The sequence below is a fragment of the Amia ocellicauda genome, chromosome 11, assembly GCF_036373705.1.
Source record: "Amia ocellicauda isolate fAmiCal2 chromosome 11, fAmiCal2.hap1, whole genome shotgun sequence".
NCBI lineage: Eukaryota > Metazoa > Chordata > Actinopteri > Amiiformes > Amiidae > Amia > Amia ocellicauda.
Genome location: NC_089860.1, coordinates 24362960 through 24379641, shown reverse-complemented (window position 1 = coordinate 24379641; position 16682 = coordinate 24362960). Strand labels below are relative to the sequence as shown.

Sequence of the window (16682 nt, the reverse complement as noted above, 5' to 3'; positions counted from 1 at the left end):
AACTTTATTTAGTGTAAAATATTTGTCAGTGTCAAGCGGACACTAGTGATGCAACTTCCTTTATCCCTTTGGAGCCATTCCACAACAGCAAGTAATAGGTTTGGTATTCATAATGTTCGCTCACTGGTATCTTTCACAGTAAATCCCATTATTTAAAAAATTGCAATATATTGTTAATATTAAAAGGATATTTGCAATATATATAGCCTGCAAATACCCTTCATAATTTTCTGAAATGTGATCGTATTTTTTCGTTTTGAATGTATTAGTTTAAAATTATATATTTATAATGTGTACAGATTTAGGATTTACTCTCCATTTTATGTGTTTGGGAAATAATGTTGGTGCTGTTTTATGTCCTGAGGCCATTAAAGGTTATTCATGTATTTATTATAATGTTAAATGTACACTTAATATATGATTCTTATTTACAGCAAGTATCACTCAGTGGGCTTGACTGCAATCAGGCCATCAGTCCGTTGACGTTTTCTTTATTCAGCTTCATTATCATTTATACACTGATTGATGAACTCAGGTGTTTAATAAGTGTGTCACATCTTTTGCAGCCATGACAATCAGGGGAGAAAGCTGTAGAGGCAGCCAAACCTCTTGCTGGTAGAAACATTGCACAGAGGAGAAGGGTATGAGCCACGAACTGGGTACAGGGTCTGCTGGCACACCGACATACTACTTCCAGCTGCTCTCAGGTTACAATTGGAAGTGAGTGCTGTTGTGTACTACCTACACATTACAATAGTCACTGAGCAGTATTCAATTATTTTAACAGTAAACATTTTAATCTTTTGATACAGTTCAATTTGTGATGTCATGTTCTTTTTGTGGGGCCAGATATGACTGCTCTTTGAGCCAGGCCTACACAGTTGTGAGTCAGTTCATTTGCAAGGTGACAAGCCTATTTAGTGGCAGAGTACATGAGGTGGGAAATAGGACTAGAATGAAGGCCAGCAGTAATTAATTACACCCAGCCTTTAACCACTATACCATGGCATAGCTTTCATGGCAAACCTGTTGTAAGTAGCCTACAGCTGCTGCAGCCAAATGTCCTGATATGTTGTATATGTGAATTTCTAAATTAAAATTTAGAATAAATTAATAATAATAATAAAAATATGTGTATATATATAGTTATATAACTGTATATGTATATGTTATATGGCTCTATGACACGTTAATGCACTCATGGTTACATATGCTCATGTGGAGAACGTATGAAGGAGACGAATTGTCAAATGTGTTTACGTAAAGGCACAGCTAATCAACTTTTTTCTACCTATTTCTTAAATAATACCCTTGTTTTCCATGTGGCTTGGTTTTTATTTCTTAGTGTGTTAATTTAAAGAGCTTTGCCCTATGACCCTTTACAAAATAATACCTCACCAATGTTAAAAAACCCAGAAATTCCAAGCAATGAATAATAATGTATTTATTAATGTTCTTATTCATGCATCCCTCCGGCCGTGTTTGACACATATCTGCACTTCCGATTAAAATGTAGTTCATGATTGCTGGTGTCTGACTTTTCAGAGTGGTTCTCCTATTAACCACCCTAAAGAATATGAAAATAAATACGCAGACATTCAGGGAGTGAGCTGCTGTTGAACACTGTTGCTCTACTGAATCACAAACAAAACCCATAGGCCTACTGTACAATATTTCACCACAAGAGAGCAGTAGATGGCTGCTGTTGCATTACAGTCATGTTCTATTGCATTTACATCCGTACAGCCATATAGTAGGGATGGGCGAAGCTGACACACACTAACAGACTGACAAACACAAATCCACTGATAGACACATGCTCACAGACCAGTGCTGAAGTAAAATAAGTGAATATGCTACAGAGCAGACTGGGACACTTCTGGCCCACAAGTATAGCATGGGATACCTTGGTGTAACATGGTAAAAACAACATGGTAACGTTGAGTGTTGTGTGACCTGGTAAAACATGGTTCAGTGTGCTAAAGAAAGAAAAAAAGATGGACAAGTTCACAATCTTAAACAAAAAAAGATTGTAAGATTATATAAAGCTATACGAGACACAAGGGTTGCTCGGCTGTGTATTGAGTGAACTTGGGAGAAACGCCAGTTGATTTTTTGATCAAGAATGCTTGACTAATTTATATTGTTATTATCCCAGTGACCTTTACACAGTGCCCAGACAGTTACCGAAGGATCCTAGATACCGAGTTTCAACTGTAAGATGTTCTTCATTATGTGTGACTTCCCTTATTCTGCAGCGCGGGGTTGAGAACCGTGGCCGGGATCCAAACCCACTAGGATTCCAAAGCAGGACCCCTGCGGCACCCATTGTCTATGGTTGCCATGGCAAGAAGTCAGGTGACTTGGATCTTTTACTGGATTGCCAACATGCCAGGGATTTCCTGGAGTCTCCAGGAATTAAAGATGTTGCTTCTGTCACAAGTACCGCCATAGATTTGCTTTACTGTCTCTTTCTTAAATGAACCATTGCATCAGTGGTAGTGGAATTATAAATCTTATTTTTCAATGTGTCGATTGCAGGGTCAACAATCTCAGACTGATTTCTCCCAGGGCAAAAGACTTTGTACCTGAGTGAGGTGGCATCATCACAGATATACGAACATAAGAATGATTACAAATGAGAGGAGGTATCTTGGCCCATCTAACTAATTTGCTGGCCTTTTAATAATTGCTTCAGCTGTGTAGCTGTGAAATGTGTCCCAGTCTCCCACAACCCTAGAGAATTGCCTTTGGTTTTTCAGTCTGAAAAGCACGTCCTCCTAAAATCTTTTGCTATTGTGATACCAAAAAAAAAAGATTTGTAATACTTTTAGTTCCAGGGCAATATTCAATTTTATAACATATTTTTGGTGTTTTAAATTTATTTTTTTACGTCTCAGTCCAGTCTGTTTTCCCTTTACATTATCCATAACCCAGTGCACATTGGGCGTGATGTACACATGTGAACCACTTGGGAATACAATTCATTTCCTGGAAAGGTTTCCAATAGCTACACCTACTGCTCAGCCTACTCAGCCACTGCTTTTCCAGGTCTAGATAATAGATAACTATTAATATAGATGTAGATAACTAAAACTTAAATAAATAACTACTTCCATACCGTTATTGTAACTTCCCTTTTGCAGTGTATTCAAACATTGTTACATAAGAAACTGTAAAAGGGAACTTCACGAGTGACTGGTAAATACTGTCAGGGCTGCACTGTCATTCCAGAGAGGCCCTGATAAACTGAAAGGGCACAATATCAGAAACACAAAAATAAACATGTTTGGGGAAATTCAAAACTCATGAGTCAATAATTCCAAAGTGTTGTTGGCAGCACCTTGTTTACGAAAGAGTGAAACCTGTAGCAAAACAAAAGAGAATAGAGAATAAAATAAAGTGCTACCAAGGAAATCATCTTTCTGTCTTACATGTAGGGACTGCTGGAGCGGCTCAGCGTGACACAGTGAAAGTCTGAATGACCTCTCTCCCAGCTGGGTCACCTCCGGGACTCTGTACCTTATTATTCCTCTCAGTCACTGCTCTTCCAGTCCAGTCCTCGGAGGGGCCTGACCGAGCAGGGTTTTCTAGCCCCCTTTAGTCATCACCTGGGAAAAGGGACGGTTACATCGCTTCAGTGACATGAGTTATTAGTGAAATAAACTAATCAAGAAGAATAGAAATGCTCTGGCCCTGGGGGGAACAGTGTAGTACAGAAACAGCACTGTGGGGGGCATGTTCAGGACACTCCGCTTGTCACACTGAGAACACTGGGTGTGGTGAGGCAGACGGGCGTGGCATTGGGGTGAGGCCGGGGGCGTGGCATTGGGGTGAGGCAGGGGGCATTGCGTTGGGGTGAGGCCGGGGGCATTGTGTTGGGGTGAGGCAAACTGTGGTATGGCAAAGTGAATGCACCAGGAACACCATGTGAAGACACCCAAAATAGCGAGCACACTTACATTGGAATACTGCTGGATCAACGAGCTTTGACAGTCTTCTACCTAGTTGCTCTCAAAGCCCCCCCCCCCCTCTCTCTCTCTCTCCCTCTCTCTCTCTTACCTTGAGAAATGAGGAGCAAAGCACCCATAAACCTCTTACTGACAAGGTCTTTATCACGCATTACAGATTACCAGAGCATTTGTAATTCTCTAAACAAGGGCTGCAGGGTACAATCCACTTCTCTTGATGTGTATAGATGGGAACAGACACATTAGCATGTGCGTTGTACTCAGGTCCCACTAATCCCCTCTGTGTGCGCTAACCTCCACCTCATCTTTGAATGAAAGCGCAGGGCATAAAGTGGGACTCAGGATTACTACATTTCATATTGCTTGTTTATGTGGTGCCTATGTCAGATAATCAAGGCTCACTTTATTTATGAAGATTGGGCAACATTAGACGTAAACAAACCAAAAACTGAAATCAAACAGAATAATATGAATCATGATTTAAGCTCTGATCTGTCTGATGGAAGTAACACAATTGTATTTATGTTATTTTTTTCAATCCAGTCAATTCAATCTAATGTATAGTATATATATATATATATATATATATATATATATATATATATATATATATAACAGGAGCCACTTCTTTACACAGAGAGTCGTCACAATCTGGAATAAACTACCCAGCAATGTGGTTGAAGCTGAAAGTTTGGGAACATTTAAAAATAGTCTGGATAGGATCCTTGGACCACTTAGATATTAATGAACACCAAACGAGCACGATGGGTCGAATGGCCTCCTCTCGTTTGTAAACTTTCTTATTTACAATGGGGTTTTGATAAGGAAGTAAGTAGACCACAAAGCTGTATCACTACTATAAGCAAGCTACCGCCCAGCACTATAAAAGCCCTCATCAAGAGTATTAAGACAGCTGACTATAATATTTGTTTTACATTTGTGCAAGAGCAGACAGGAGTAAACGCAGGTGTTTGAACTACTGTTTAAAATCCTGTAATGGTGCCTTTTTTTTACTAACTAACAGTATATTCAGATTCAGGCAGATAAGATTCAAACTAAGCCACTGGCACACAGCTTCACAATGGCAGCAACCCAGAAACTGTGATTAACGGCAATCTGATATATATATATTAAACTCCACTGCTTAAGTACTGTAACAGTGTTAAATGGGTTCAAATCGCTAAAACATTAGCCAATTTAGGTAATTTAGAGATTAGATTGAATGAAAAGTAGGAGGCAGCTCCACACTGCTGGTCTAATGCTTACATTCAGGTTCTGGTTCAATATAGATAACTCCTTACATGTCTGAACTGGAATGGAAATGGAAATTGGGAGAGTTAACTCACTCCTAACCAATTATATGAGATAAATAAAAGATAGAGAGGAGTGGAGAAACCAGAGAGACACAGGCCGCAACCAACTGTCTGGTTACTGTTTGGTGCCACAGCGATGTGACGGCATCACTAAAAGCTCCCCTAGTTAGTTTAATTAGATGTATTAATAATTTCATAATTATTACAATTACAAAACAAAGAAATACCCTTTTAACGTCCTACCTGCGTTGTGCAGAGTGAATTTGCATTAATTAAAATTGTTTTAAAAAGTCAAAATTATTCTGAAATTTTGCTACTACGCTAAAATGTTCTCAAATTGTATCCAAAACGCAGAGACCCTAAAAAACAGCAATTGACAAATCAAGGAGTCATTCAGAGATTTGGTGGGGAGGAGCATTAACAGACTGTCTTTATAGAGAACTGATAAGAACCGTAGATTTATGGAAAGTTATAAAATCCCCTGCGGACAGACTGACTGTCACCCCCCTTCAGTGTGCGGATCTACGCTCCTGATGATCCAGCATGAGAGAGGGAAGATAATCCCTGGGTCCTTCCAGCTGAAGACCCAAGATAAGGACTAGTCTCTGTTCTGCATGCTCCTCTACAGCTACAGGGAAGAGAAGAAGGAGGAGGGGGGAGGTGAGGTCATTTCAGGAGATACCAAGAATCTGTCAAGCGGAGTCCTGGATAGATTTATTTTATTTTATTTTTATAACCGTGACAAGAAAATTCTGCTGGCTGGCTGTCGTTGCAAGTAGAAAGATACAGGACAGCAGCGGTATAGAGCTCACTGGCTCTGCAGCAAACGAAGTCAGAGTTACTAAACCCCTGAAACCATATAGATAGATAGATAGATAGATAGATAGATAGATAGATATTTTATACCAGGCTCATCGATGAACAACAGAAGTGTGTTGAAGATGCAGGACCCTGACATTTTCCCAAAGCTCAACACACAAAACACAGCCTTGTCCCCACAGTGTCAGACACATGATCCCATGGTCTGGAAAACATAATCAGCATTTGATTGAAAGTAGATTTTATTACCCACATATGTATTCATAAGCTTTTCTACTAAGATGTTGCAAGTGTTTTGTTACATTGAAAGCAGATTTTAATGTATGATATAAATGTAACCAAACCTTTTGCAGTTTTTGCACAATCTTTGATTGTGCAAAAACTGCAAAAGGTTTGGTTACATTTAAAGTGGTGAAAGCACAGGAAAGGATAAAGAGGGTGATCACTTTATTGGTTGATAAAATACAAGGCATTAAACCCACCAAAGCACAAAGAGGCGGGGGCTGGAGTATCAAATACAGGATGCACATCAAAAAAGCACAACAAAATCATCTAGCACTGTGCAAAGAGCAAACGGCACAAGCGTCCTTGTGTCTGAGACTCGCCACTGCCCCGGTGCCCCCTCTCTCTCTCTCTCTCTCTCTCTCTCTCTCTCTCTCTCTCTGTGCTCAGGAGCGGTCACCTTGTGATGATGTGAGCACACCCCGCCTCTCCCAGCTGATGCCGACTGGGTGTCCATTGCTAGTCAGAAGGGAAGAGTTCAGAAGAGGGGGAAGAAGGAGAGAGGGTCTGCGGGGCAGCGCAGTTTGCAGACCCATGGGCGGGTGTGTGGGCACTCAGCACGACTCCTTGGGCAGCTTGAACGAGAATTCAGACGGAACTGGAGGTAGGAAAGCCGGGTGTGTGTGAAAGTGCAGCATGCATCCCATTTAGTTAGGATGTGCTTCTGGTCAATGCCGAAGCAACATTTTTTTCCGATGCTTTCTACCACCCTCGGATCTCTCTCTCTCTCTGTCTGTGCATCGCATTACCTCTCCGCCTGAGTTTCATATGATATACAGTGTATGAAATATGTAATATATAACATATGATGATGCTGCTGCTGCTTCTTTTGTGCACGACCTGCTGTCTTCCTGGCCCTCTGCTGAGAAAACTACTCATGCACATATGCATGTATGTGTATATATGTACGCATGCATTTCTATGTTTTATAGATATGAAATCGTTGTCATTCTTATGATGTAGGTATACGTGTAGCCCACAGATCTGCTGGTAATGTACAAATGCACACCACACTAAGTTTCTGCACATCCTCCTTTGTTTCTATTGCAGTTCGCGTTGCTTTATTTTCATGCATCCTGTTCGCTTTTTTGCGGTCTATAATGGAGTCTGCATATGGGTGGCAGTTTTGATTTGTGCATATGACTGAGCAGCTCTGTTGAAATGGGATGCAGGCTGAACACAGGGCTCGACTGCATTTACTGTACACGTAGAGAGGGAGAGGGCGGAGCGGGTTGGGTTTGTTATTGTGGCTCCGTTTTTTCATTGTGATTATGTGCATCGGACTTGGAGGTCTAACTTCCGTCTTGTTGCTTTATCGACCTCGGTGTATTAATAATCCCGATGCTGATGTCATCAGTGTTGTGCGGTGACGTGTGTGTCTGGAAACAATAACGGGGTGAAGCGGGAGGGTGTCGGAACCAGGAAGTGGGTCCGTCTGCAGAGCAATCGGGGTCGAGCCCCGCAGCAGAGGAAGCCGCTGTCAAAGTATCAATCGAGGGATGTACAAAACAAAAGCATGCATATTAGGAAGGTTTGGGCTGATCACAAGCTCACAAGTTATCTCCACGCTGCAAATCCTGTATAATGCATTCAGCCATATTATTGATTTATCTTTTAAAGTCACATATAAACGCACATGGTCTGCGGTTCTGTTCATCATTCTCGCACTGGGCAGAAAGCTGATCACTGACACTGTTTGGGACTTTATGCATGCATGCATTTGTTTATTTGTGTATTTGCTGTGTGAATAAGTAGATGGAGATCAAAGTGCAGCTCTGTGCGGTGGCACGATGGCGAATCCACGCTTCCCTGGTGCAGAGGCTCTGGGGTGGGATTATTGTCAGTGCCTATTGTCCCTTTACTAAGGGGGGAGGGGTCTATCAGCCAAAACAAAGGCTGCTCCCACTTAACATCTGGCAACACCAATCATCAGAATTTGTAAATAATAATAATAATAAGACTGCATTAGTGTAAAGTGTAGGTGATATATTTTGTCAACGTTGTCTGCCAGGTTGTGTGTTTCTACAGTGTATGAAAATGTTTGAAAAAGCATCTTGATTTAAGGGATCTGCTAAATTACTTAATAATAATCATCATAACAATAATAATAATAATACTACTACACGGTAGCTCAACTTCTCTGTGTATGGTTGTGTGTATGTGTATGTATGCATGTATACTCTTCCCATATAAAACTGACAACACACTGAACACTGAAACTCTCGAGTTATGACACCAGAATGCCACGCCAAATAAAGTAATTTAGTATCTGGACTGGCCTGTGTGTACACAGTATATTGTGTGCTGTCAAGTAGTTGGCATGCTTTGATGCATCCAGCCTCCAGTAATGTGACGGTATCTGGCAGGGCACTCACTTACCATGCAGGTGTAGCTGTTGATGAAAAAGATTCGCTCAGTCTACTACAAGAAGTTAAACCAGCCCCAGATCTGCCCCTCTCCAGACCAGATGAGACAGCCCCAATAGATGCAGCGATCAACAGTAAAGGAGCTTTTTCTTTTCTTTATTAATTCAATTTTGAAGAATTGCGTCAAAGACTGCTTTGCAGAGGATCCTCGGAAAGTCTTTGAACAGTGTGCACTTAAATTTAGGTTACCTCACTGGTGTGATTAAAAGAAGTACAGCTGTGCAAATTAATTAAAAGTTTGGGTCACACAGTAGTAATTGCTGTGTCGACTACTGTAAGCACTGTTAGTGGCTACATTTAAAGTCTTTGCAGTTGATATTCTGTGTGCAATAAGTACAGTGTTTATTATGATTATGATTATTAGCCTCCACTTCCTCACCATTAAGATGCAGGGAGCACTGCTGCTTCCTCCTGCACAGTGACTTGGGAATCTCTCCTCACGGACTGCAGCGGGAGCCCTGTCATCCTTGCGTTCATGGGCTCCTTCTGAAGCCGTGTTTGAGAAGATGCACTAGAAACTCACTGACTCTAAACCCTCTCAGTGCATCTGAGACTAGACCCCGGTTAACAGACATTTCTTAATTTGATTTCACATTCTGTTTAAGTAGTGTAGGTGAAATATGTACCTGGGTTTGAACTCTGTTGATAATGATGATGATGATCACAAGTGGTACTGTGACAGATGAGACCATTACAGTGTTTGTACGGTTTAAAAAAAGCAAACTGGTACCAGACCACTGCACAGAACAGATGCAATATCGTGTTGATGACACTACATACCCTGTGGGTTTACCTGACTATATCCCCTAGTGCGCGTCTGTGTGTGTCTCAGGCGTTCTGAGATATTTGGCTGAGGAACAAAGGCGATTGCACACCCACATGTCAGGCTGTTTGCAGGCCTGCTGTTACAGTGCACCGTCAGGGGAGAGCGGTGGAGGTTGGGGAGTCACGGTGTAAAGGTAGCATTTGTTCTTTGTTCTATATTTTGATAGTATTATTTATGGTTGTTGATGGTACTGTTCATGTTTGTGTGATATTAATACGAATAAACACCGTACGTATTCCACACAGTATATAAAAACACAAGTATACAAAAGTGTACAACAGTCATGTAGCCTCTGTGACTTTTTCTGTAAATATCATGTGTACCTTTCATAACGGGAGCAGGACATGGGTAACCTGTGTGATTTTGATGGCTAACAGTGCAGAGACAACACCGGTACTGCTGCAGTGACAGGTGTTACCGTTCTGTTTACGTAGATTTATATATACACTGAAGTGGACTCTAACAGCAGTCCAAGTGTTGACCTGTCTGCTGTTCGCTGCAGAGCAGCACAATCCCACTGCCAACACAGAGGCAAATGTATCAAGCTGACAGACATGCTGCCTAATTTGTTTATAGTTGTTGTTTTGCTGCCGTTGGATGAAGGTGGAGGGATGCAAACATTTTGCTTTAAATCAAAGACATGGGGGGGTGGGGGGTGGAGAGCTGTTGCAATTTGAAATAACAATACAAGTAGATGTGTATTGCATACATTATTTCTGTTACGTAATGCTTGCACAAAAACAAACAAACAAACACAGAGAAGCCGGACCACGAATGACAACGAACGTGCAGCTAACGTTTCAGGAGTTCAGACAAGCCCAATAGACGCGTGTAGTAGAAGGTAAATAGAGTTAGCTAGCCAACTAAACATCACTGGGACTGTGGGCGAGCTGACATCACGATAAAGACATTTTCAGAAACAATGTGCTTTATATTGATTGTTTAAATGGGGAAAAAGCTGCACCAAAGAGTAACTCACTAATCACACTCACTAAGGTTATAAATATGAATCAGTACGTCAGGGATTTCACAAACATTGGAACAGATAATGGTTGGGAAAAGATACCTTGACATATCAGGTCCAATGTTGTATGTTTAAGTTGGTAGTTTGACTCTATGATTTTATACTAATCTAAACTTACTCGTAAAGATGCTATACACTCGCCATCATTGAACACACAACATGCATCTCTGCACTGGATGTCCGTGAGTCTCCACATGTGTCCATGTATGTGTCCGCATGTCCCTGTGTCTCTCCGTGTGACCTTGTTCGTTGGTGTGCCCCTGTTGCTCCCTGTCCCCTAGTTTCTGTCTACTTTACAGAAAAGTGTATTTGACACATCAGCCTAAGAGACAGGAGTCCTCTGTGTTTGACTGGGACAGGAACAGCCCGGGTGCTACATCTAGGGAGTGGTTGAATTCCTGGAAGCAAAGGAAATCTTAATTTCTTTGGCTTTGGAGACTCGTAACAAATCCCTGCTGAAATTCCTGGAATAACTTGGCAACATTCTCGTTTTTTTTTCTTTCACAAACTCGTCATGCATCTGTATAGATAAAAATCAACCAAAGGAAATTGCTTAACCCATTCAAATGTCTTGAACAGTGCTCATTATAACCTTCCAAAACACAGAAAAGGCCGTTATTACGTTGGCTCTTGCACAGAATCCATCTGCAGCTTTCCTAATCGGACACAACTTTTCAAATATTTATGAAAATGTGAAACTTCATTAAATTCTTACTACACGAATCACAGATGTCTGGGTTTTTAATTTAGCAGAGTGATTTAGTTCATCTGGGGGATTCTCGTAAAGAAAAAATTAAACTAAGCTGTCCTTTTGTCTTTTGGTGCATTAATCCTTTCTGCGATTTATCGTCAGTATTACAATAAACATTTACGACTGTGCTGTAAAAGCCAACACACAGTCCACTATTGTATATGATGTGCGAGACTGACGTACTATAGCCAGACAATTTGCTAACCCAACACTTGCCTCAATTGGCCATTGAGTGGTTTATAGATGATAATGGAGTGCTTTATCCTATGGTGCTCAGTTCGCATCACTGTATCATTCGGTTCCTTACCCTGAACACAATGGCCCAGCCAGCTGAGGGTTTGCAAATTAAATTTAAATATAAATAACCTTGTCTCAGTAATGCATCTTTCCTCTGACAGAGCGAGAGAGATCTGTCTCTGCTGCCTCCAAACCATGCCCACTTCTGCTCCCTATATTTTTGTATGTATATTTTTCACATTTTACTTATTTCTGTCCTGTCAATTCAAAGAATGAAGCACCGTGATTCTTTCTGTTGTTGTGGAAAAGTTTTTATACAGCTGAGCACTTTCCTTTAGTTTTTGTACATTAATTAGTTAATCGGTGGATTAATTTGTTTCTCCTCCGTAAAATGTTGCTTCAGCAGTGCCTAGAAGGGGGCCGTTACAGCACAGAAAAAGATTTTGTACGAAAATGAGATCTCGGCCAAGCACCCAACAAGTTGAACGGACCCAGGGCTGCATCTCCATGAATAAATAAATGAGTGCATGCATGCATGAATAAATAAACAAACCAGAACAGAGCTGGAGCTTAAAAGGTGGACTGTGCATGAGGACTTTTGCTAACGTCTCCATTTGCAGCCGCGGCTTCCTGTTGGGCCACGGCTGGACAGTAAACCCTTTCAGTGTCAGCCTGAGTGGAGTCAGTGCAGCGCTCCCAAGGGGCCTGTGCTGCAGGAGTAGATTTTAATAGGGGCATTTAAAATAATCTTCTGTCCCCCCAAACACACACACCCTCGAAATCCTGTGTGGCTCCTAAAGTTTTAATTTAAAGACAGTTTTCCTGTCATAGTGCTCACTGGAGAGGGAGAGAGAGCGAGAGAGAGAGAGAGAGAGAGAGAGAGAAAATATTCTAAACTGAAGTTTAATGTCAGTCTCACCACAGAGGCAGCTGTAATTCTGCGCCACAAGCGTCTGACTGCCTTCACACCCCTCACAACAACACTTACTGCCCAGCTGGTTCTGCTGCTATATGAGGAATTGCCCTTATTGTGTGCTGCTTCTTAAGGAAATGTCACAGCGTTCTGAACCGTGGGTCGCCATTGGGCTGGAGCTGACAGGCCCTGAACTGAACAGCAGTGCATTGTGACTCCCTTTATTTTATTTATCTATTTATTTTTTCTCTCTCCACCGGGGGATTCGCACACTGTCCTACATTGTAAACGCAGTTCACTACAGGCATAAATCACCGAATAGACTGCTGCGTTTGTTCCTATAAGTGGCTCCAGCCAGACCCCGGATCCAGAGCTGTGTTTGAATACACTGAAAATGAGGCTTGTCCCGCAAAGGTTGTTGAGATAAGCGACTGTACGCGAGCTCTCACTTCCTGTGCCAAGGACAGTTAGTACTAGTGCTGTAGACTTGAAAGCAATTTTGATTGATTTCAATTGCCCCCATGACAGACGAAAATTGTTCCATGAAGAACAGCAACGCTACAATCTAGATGGTTTGTAATGTTCTGTGAAGTACAGCTAGTTCTACAGATTTTATGTAACTTAATCGTTTTAAACAAAACACTAGTGTATTCACCACCTTCTGCTACTCTTCTAACATGCCATCGTGCAAACCAGCGCAAAGTCATTTACTTTATTCCTGCAAGGTACTGCCCCCCACCCCCCCACACACACAAACAAATGCACTAACAATTATTTAGTCATCTTTCACCATATCCTTCTATTAATTGTAAAATGGTACCTATCTTAATTTTCAAGCTAATTTAATTTAAGTAAATTATTTCATCCAACTGAGGTTTGAAGAAAGATGGTTTTAGCGAAACACAAAGACATGACACCTTTGTGCATATTTGTGCGTGTGCGTGTGGTGTTAGTGTTCTCGAGGAGAGTACTCGACTTTGGGGAGGAACACCGTAATATGTTAATGGTGGAGTTCCTATTTTGCAGATCTGACCTCCTAGGAGTGTCCTGTCCAGTCACGCATGGATGCACACCAGAGTCCTGGCTCGGTGCTCCCAGCATCAGCAGTCAGGAGAGCCTCCGTTTCAAGCTATGTGAAATGCTTCGTTTTAACAGCGCAATCTTAACTGACCAGTGTGGTGGTAATTTTCCACAGATTAAATAGTTTGTTTTTCTTTCCTTGAGGAGGATCTTTTGTCTCTTTTTTTTTTCCTGTGCAGGCCGTTCCCTCTCCCTCCACACTAATGTGAGGTCATGTGGCTGACGTACAAGTCTCTGGGTGTCACTGTGTGGCAAATTAAATGCATAAATTCATAAATAAGCAGATTTGTAGTGAGAATGAATCAAGAGCATTTGAGTTCACATAAGGGGTGAAGAGAAGAACCTGATACTTTTCATTCACTTCATGTCTGTCTTGGACCAGCGGCAGAGAAGAGCTCTCTGGCACGGGGGAGATGCCGGACTGTAGCCGCTCTCTGGAGTTCAAGCACCTATTAAGTGTCCTATTAACCACATATTCTCCATTTCACCCAACCTGCATTCTTTCCACTTTCTTTAAAAACAAACATCTCGTCCTTTCCTCCTGCACCCCTGTGTTAGACCTCTGTGATGTTCGCAGGTATCCAATATCTCCAAAGCCCTGTGCAGCAGGCCGATTCTGTAACCGTACCACGCCGTGTCCGGTTACACTGCCGCATTGTAAGTCTACAGCGAGCGTCGCAAGCTGGATTTGATACAGGGTCGTGTGCTGGCAGGCTGATGCACAGTAAGAGGACACCACAGTGCTGTGTGGTCGAAGCTGTGAGCAGGCCGGAGTTCGCCGGGTCGCCTCCTTCTGGAAAGGCTCGGTGAAAGGGAGGGCTGCCTTCAGAGAGCAGAGATTGAGACCCCCCTACCCCTTGCCCCCTTGTATATGTTTCCCACAATCCTTCTGCACAGTCCTTTGTTAAGTCTTTTAAATGGTTTCTGTCAGGGTTACAGCTATGCTTGTGCTTTGGCTTGTCCAATGCTTGGATTTCCACGGTTCACACACCAGCTGACTACACCTCTCTGGAGACACTGTACCACGATTTCACTTCACTTCACCGTGCTTTACTGCGGTGTCACTGCGGTAATGCACTGCAGGAAACGTTTTTAATGGGCTTGATAACACTGTTATTGATAAGATTACCATTAACAAGATAACACTGTCCTCTTTAAAAGCATTCGGAGGGGGGGGGGGGGGTACTACCTGAGAATCACGTTTTTTTCAATTAATTCATTCGTTCATTAATATCACAGGGAAACGGACGTGTCTTCAGACAGAGCAGAGACAATGGGCTTGGGCAGAACCTTCTTACCTGAAATGCCATTGTCTCTGCTCTGTCTGAAGACACGTCCGTTTCCCTGTGATATTAATGAACGAATGAATGAATTGAAAAAAACGTGAGAGGACAGTGTTATCTTTTGCATCAAGGCCTTGTGTAAGGTATGAGCAAACAGACATAACAAACACTGTCCCCACACCCAAATCCAAATGTGAATTAAATATTCCCTGTATACTTCAATAGGGGAGTTTGTATTAATGCACACGCAAACACACACTCAGACACAAACTGGTAACATGGTCTTCTTCTAACAGTATAATTATCATGCGCTCTCACTCGCTCTCTCTCTCCATCTTTGTTCGTAATAGAATTTCAGTAATTGAAATTCGTTGCTCCTTTGAAATCTTCTTCCAGATGGTGCTCATTTGAGATGCTTGTGAAATGAAATCCACACATTTTAATCTTGCAAAAACATGTCAAAGTTTCTCTACTTCCCCATCATGCACCAGTAAACTGGCCTTTTTATGTTTACAAGGTACCACATTGCAGAAGGATTTTAGTTGTGACACTCGACACTTGCCCGACACTGGGGTCGCCGAACTTCATTCACTTCAGCAATTTATCCCCGTTTTCTAAAAAGGCAATGAAACAAGGAAGAGTGCAGTGGTGCTGAACTAGGGTGCTGTCTGTTTTGTCCAACACTATAAGAGAAGGAGTTGCACACTAATGTGTTGGAATCGTTAATTCTAGATTGCATGGCAGCTTTGATACAGGAGACCTTTGCTCCCGGCCACGTGCTTCAAGTCATTTGGCAGGAAAAAGCATCCATGCAATACAAATCTATGTGGGGTTGTTCATTCCTGTTCGAAACGGGGAAATAAAACATATTCCTAATAAAACGACACGTTTTTTTCCTATAACTTTGAAACAAACCACAACAACAAAAGTGTAGCATAATTCACTTAAAAATACAATGCTTGTTCTTTGAAATATCCCTGTTATGCGTCTGTGAGAGAGAGAGAGAGCGAGAGAGAGCACCTCTGTATTTGTTCTTAGCTATTTATTTCATTGTTTTTTATGGATGATTAACGTTTTGGAGTAGGAACAAAATCGGAGGAGGTCTTCCATGTTTGTGTAATGAGTCTCACGTTGTTTTTTTATTTATATTTCATTATCTCTTGAGAAGCCAGTGACGTCACTGCTGGTTTCTCAAGAGTGTAGAACCCCCGCATATATATAAATATATGTAATACACACACACACGACTGACTGATTGACTGACCGGCGTCTGCATAGCACTAGCTTGTTGGTACTGCTAGTAAACTAAATGCTAAGGACCCGGATGTAGGAAACGCAAGATTAACGAGGCAAACTTTGTCTTTTGTATCTCTCAGTCTGCACTTTGTGTACACACAAAATAGTGTCTGTCTATTGATCAGTCAACCGATTTCCTGTCTGCAGCTTCTAATATATATATATTCATGTAAATACTATAACAGACATGACAAATGGGCACACCATTCATTTTCTCAGCCCAAGAAACAGGGAAAGACTGGTGTTTGCTTCTTCATTATACTGTGCACAGATTAAAGTGATACTGTACAGCATGTCATAAAATGTGCAATTAGTCACTGGGTAAAATTGCAAACTAACTGGCTACTGATATTTGGAGGGGTGAAAAGTGTGTTGTTGTCAGTTTGCCTGGAAGGCTTGATGAGGTTGTGTAATTCATCTATGTTGGATGTTGGAAAGGATTTCATGTCTTAAACCATTTA

At 41.7% G+C, this 16682-nt stretch overlaps 1 protein-coding gene across 1 annotated transcript in view; it reads left to right on the top strand.

The window, feature by feature from the left end:
- Positions 1-6774: 6774 nt before the first annotated feature.
- The window catches only part of ubtd2 (ubiquitin domain containing 2), a 30916-nt gene continuing 21008 nt past the window's right edge, over positions 6775-16682 (top strand). The window contains exon 1 of the mRNA XM_066717069.1: positions 6775-6989. Coding sequence (XP_066573166.1) covers positions 6824-6989 — 166 coding nt within the window. The 5' untranslated portion in view covers positions 6775-6823. The remainder of the gene's footprint in view (positions 6990-16682) is intronic.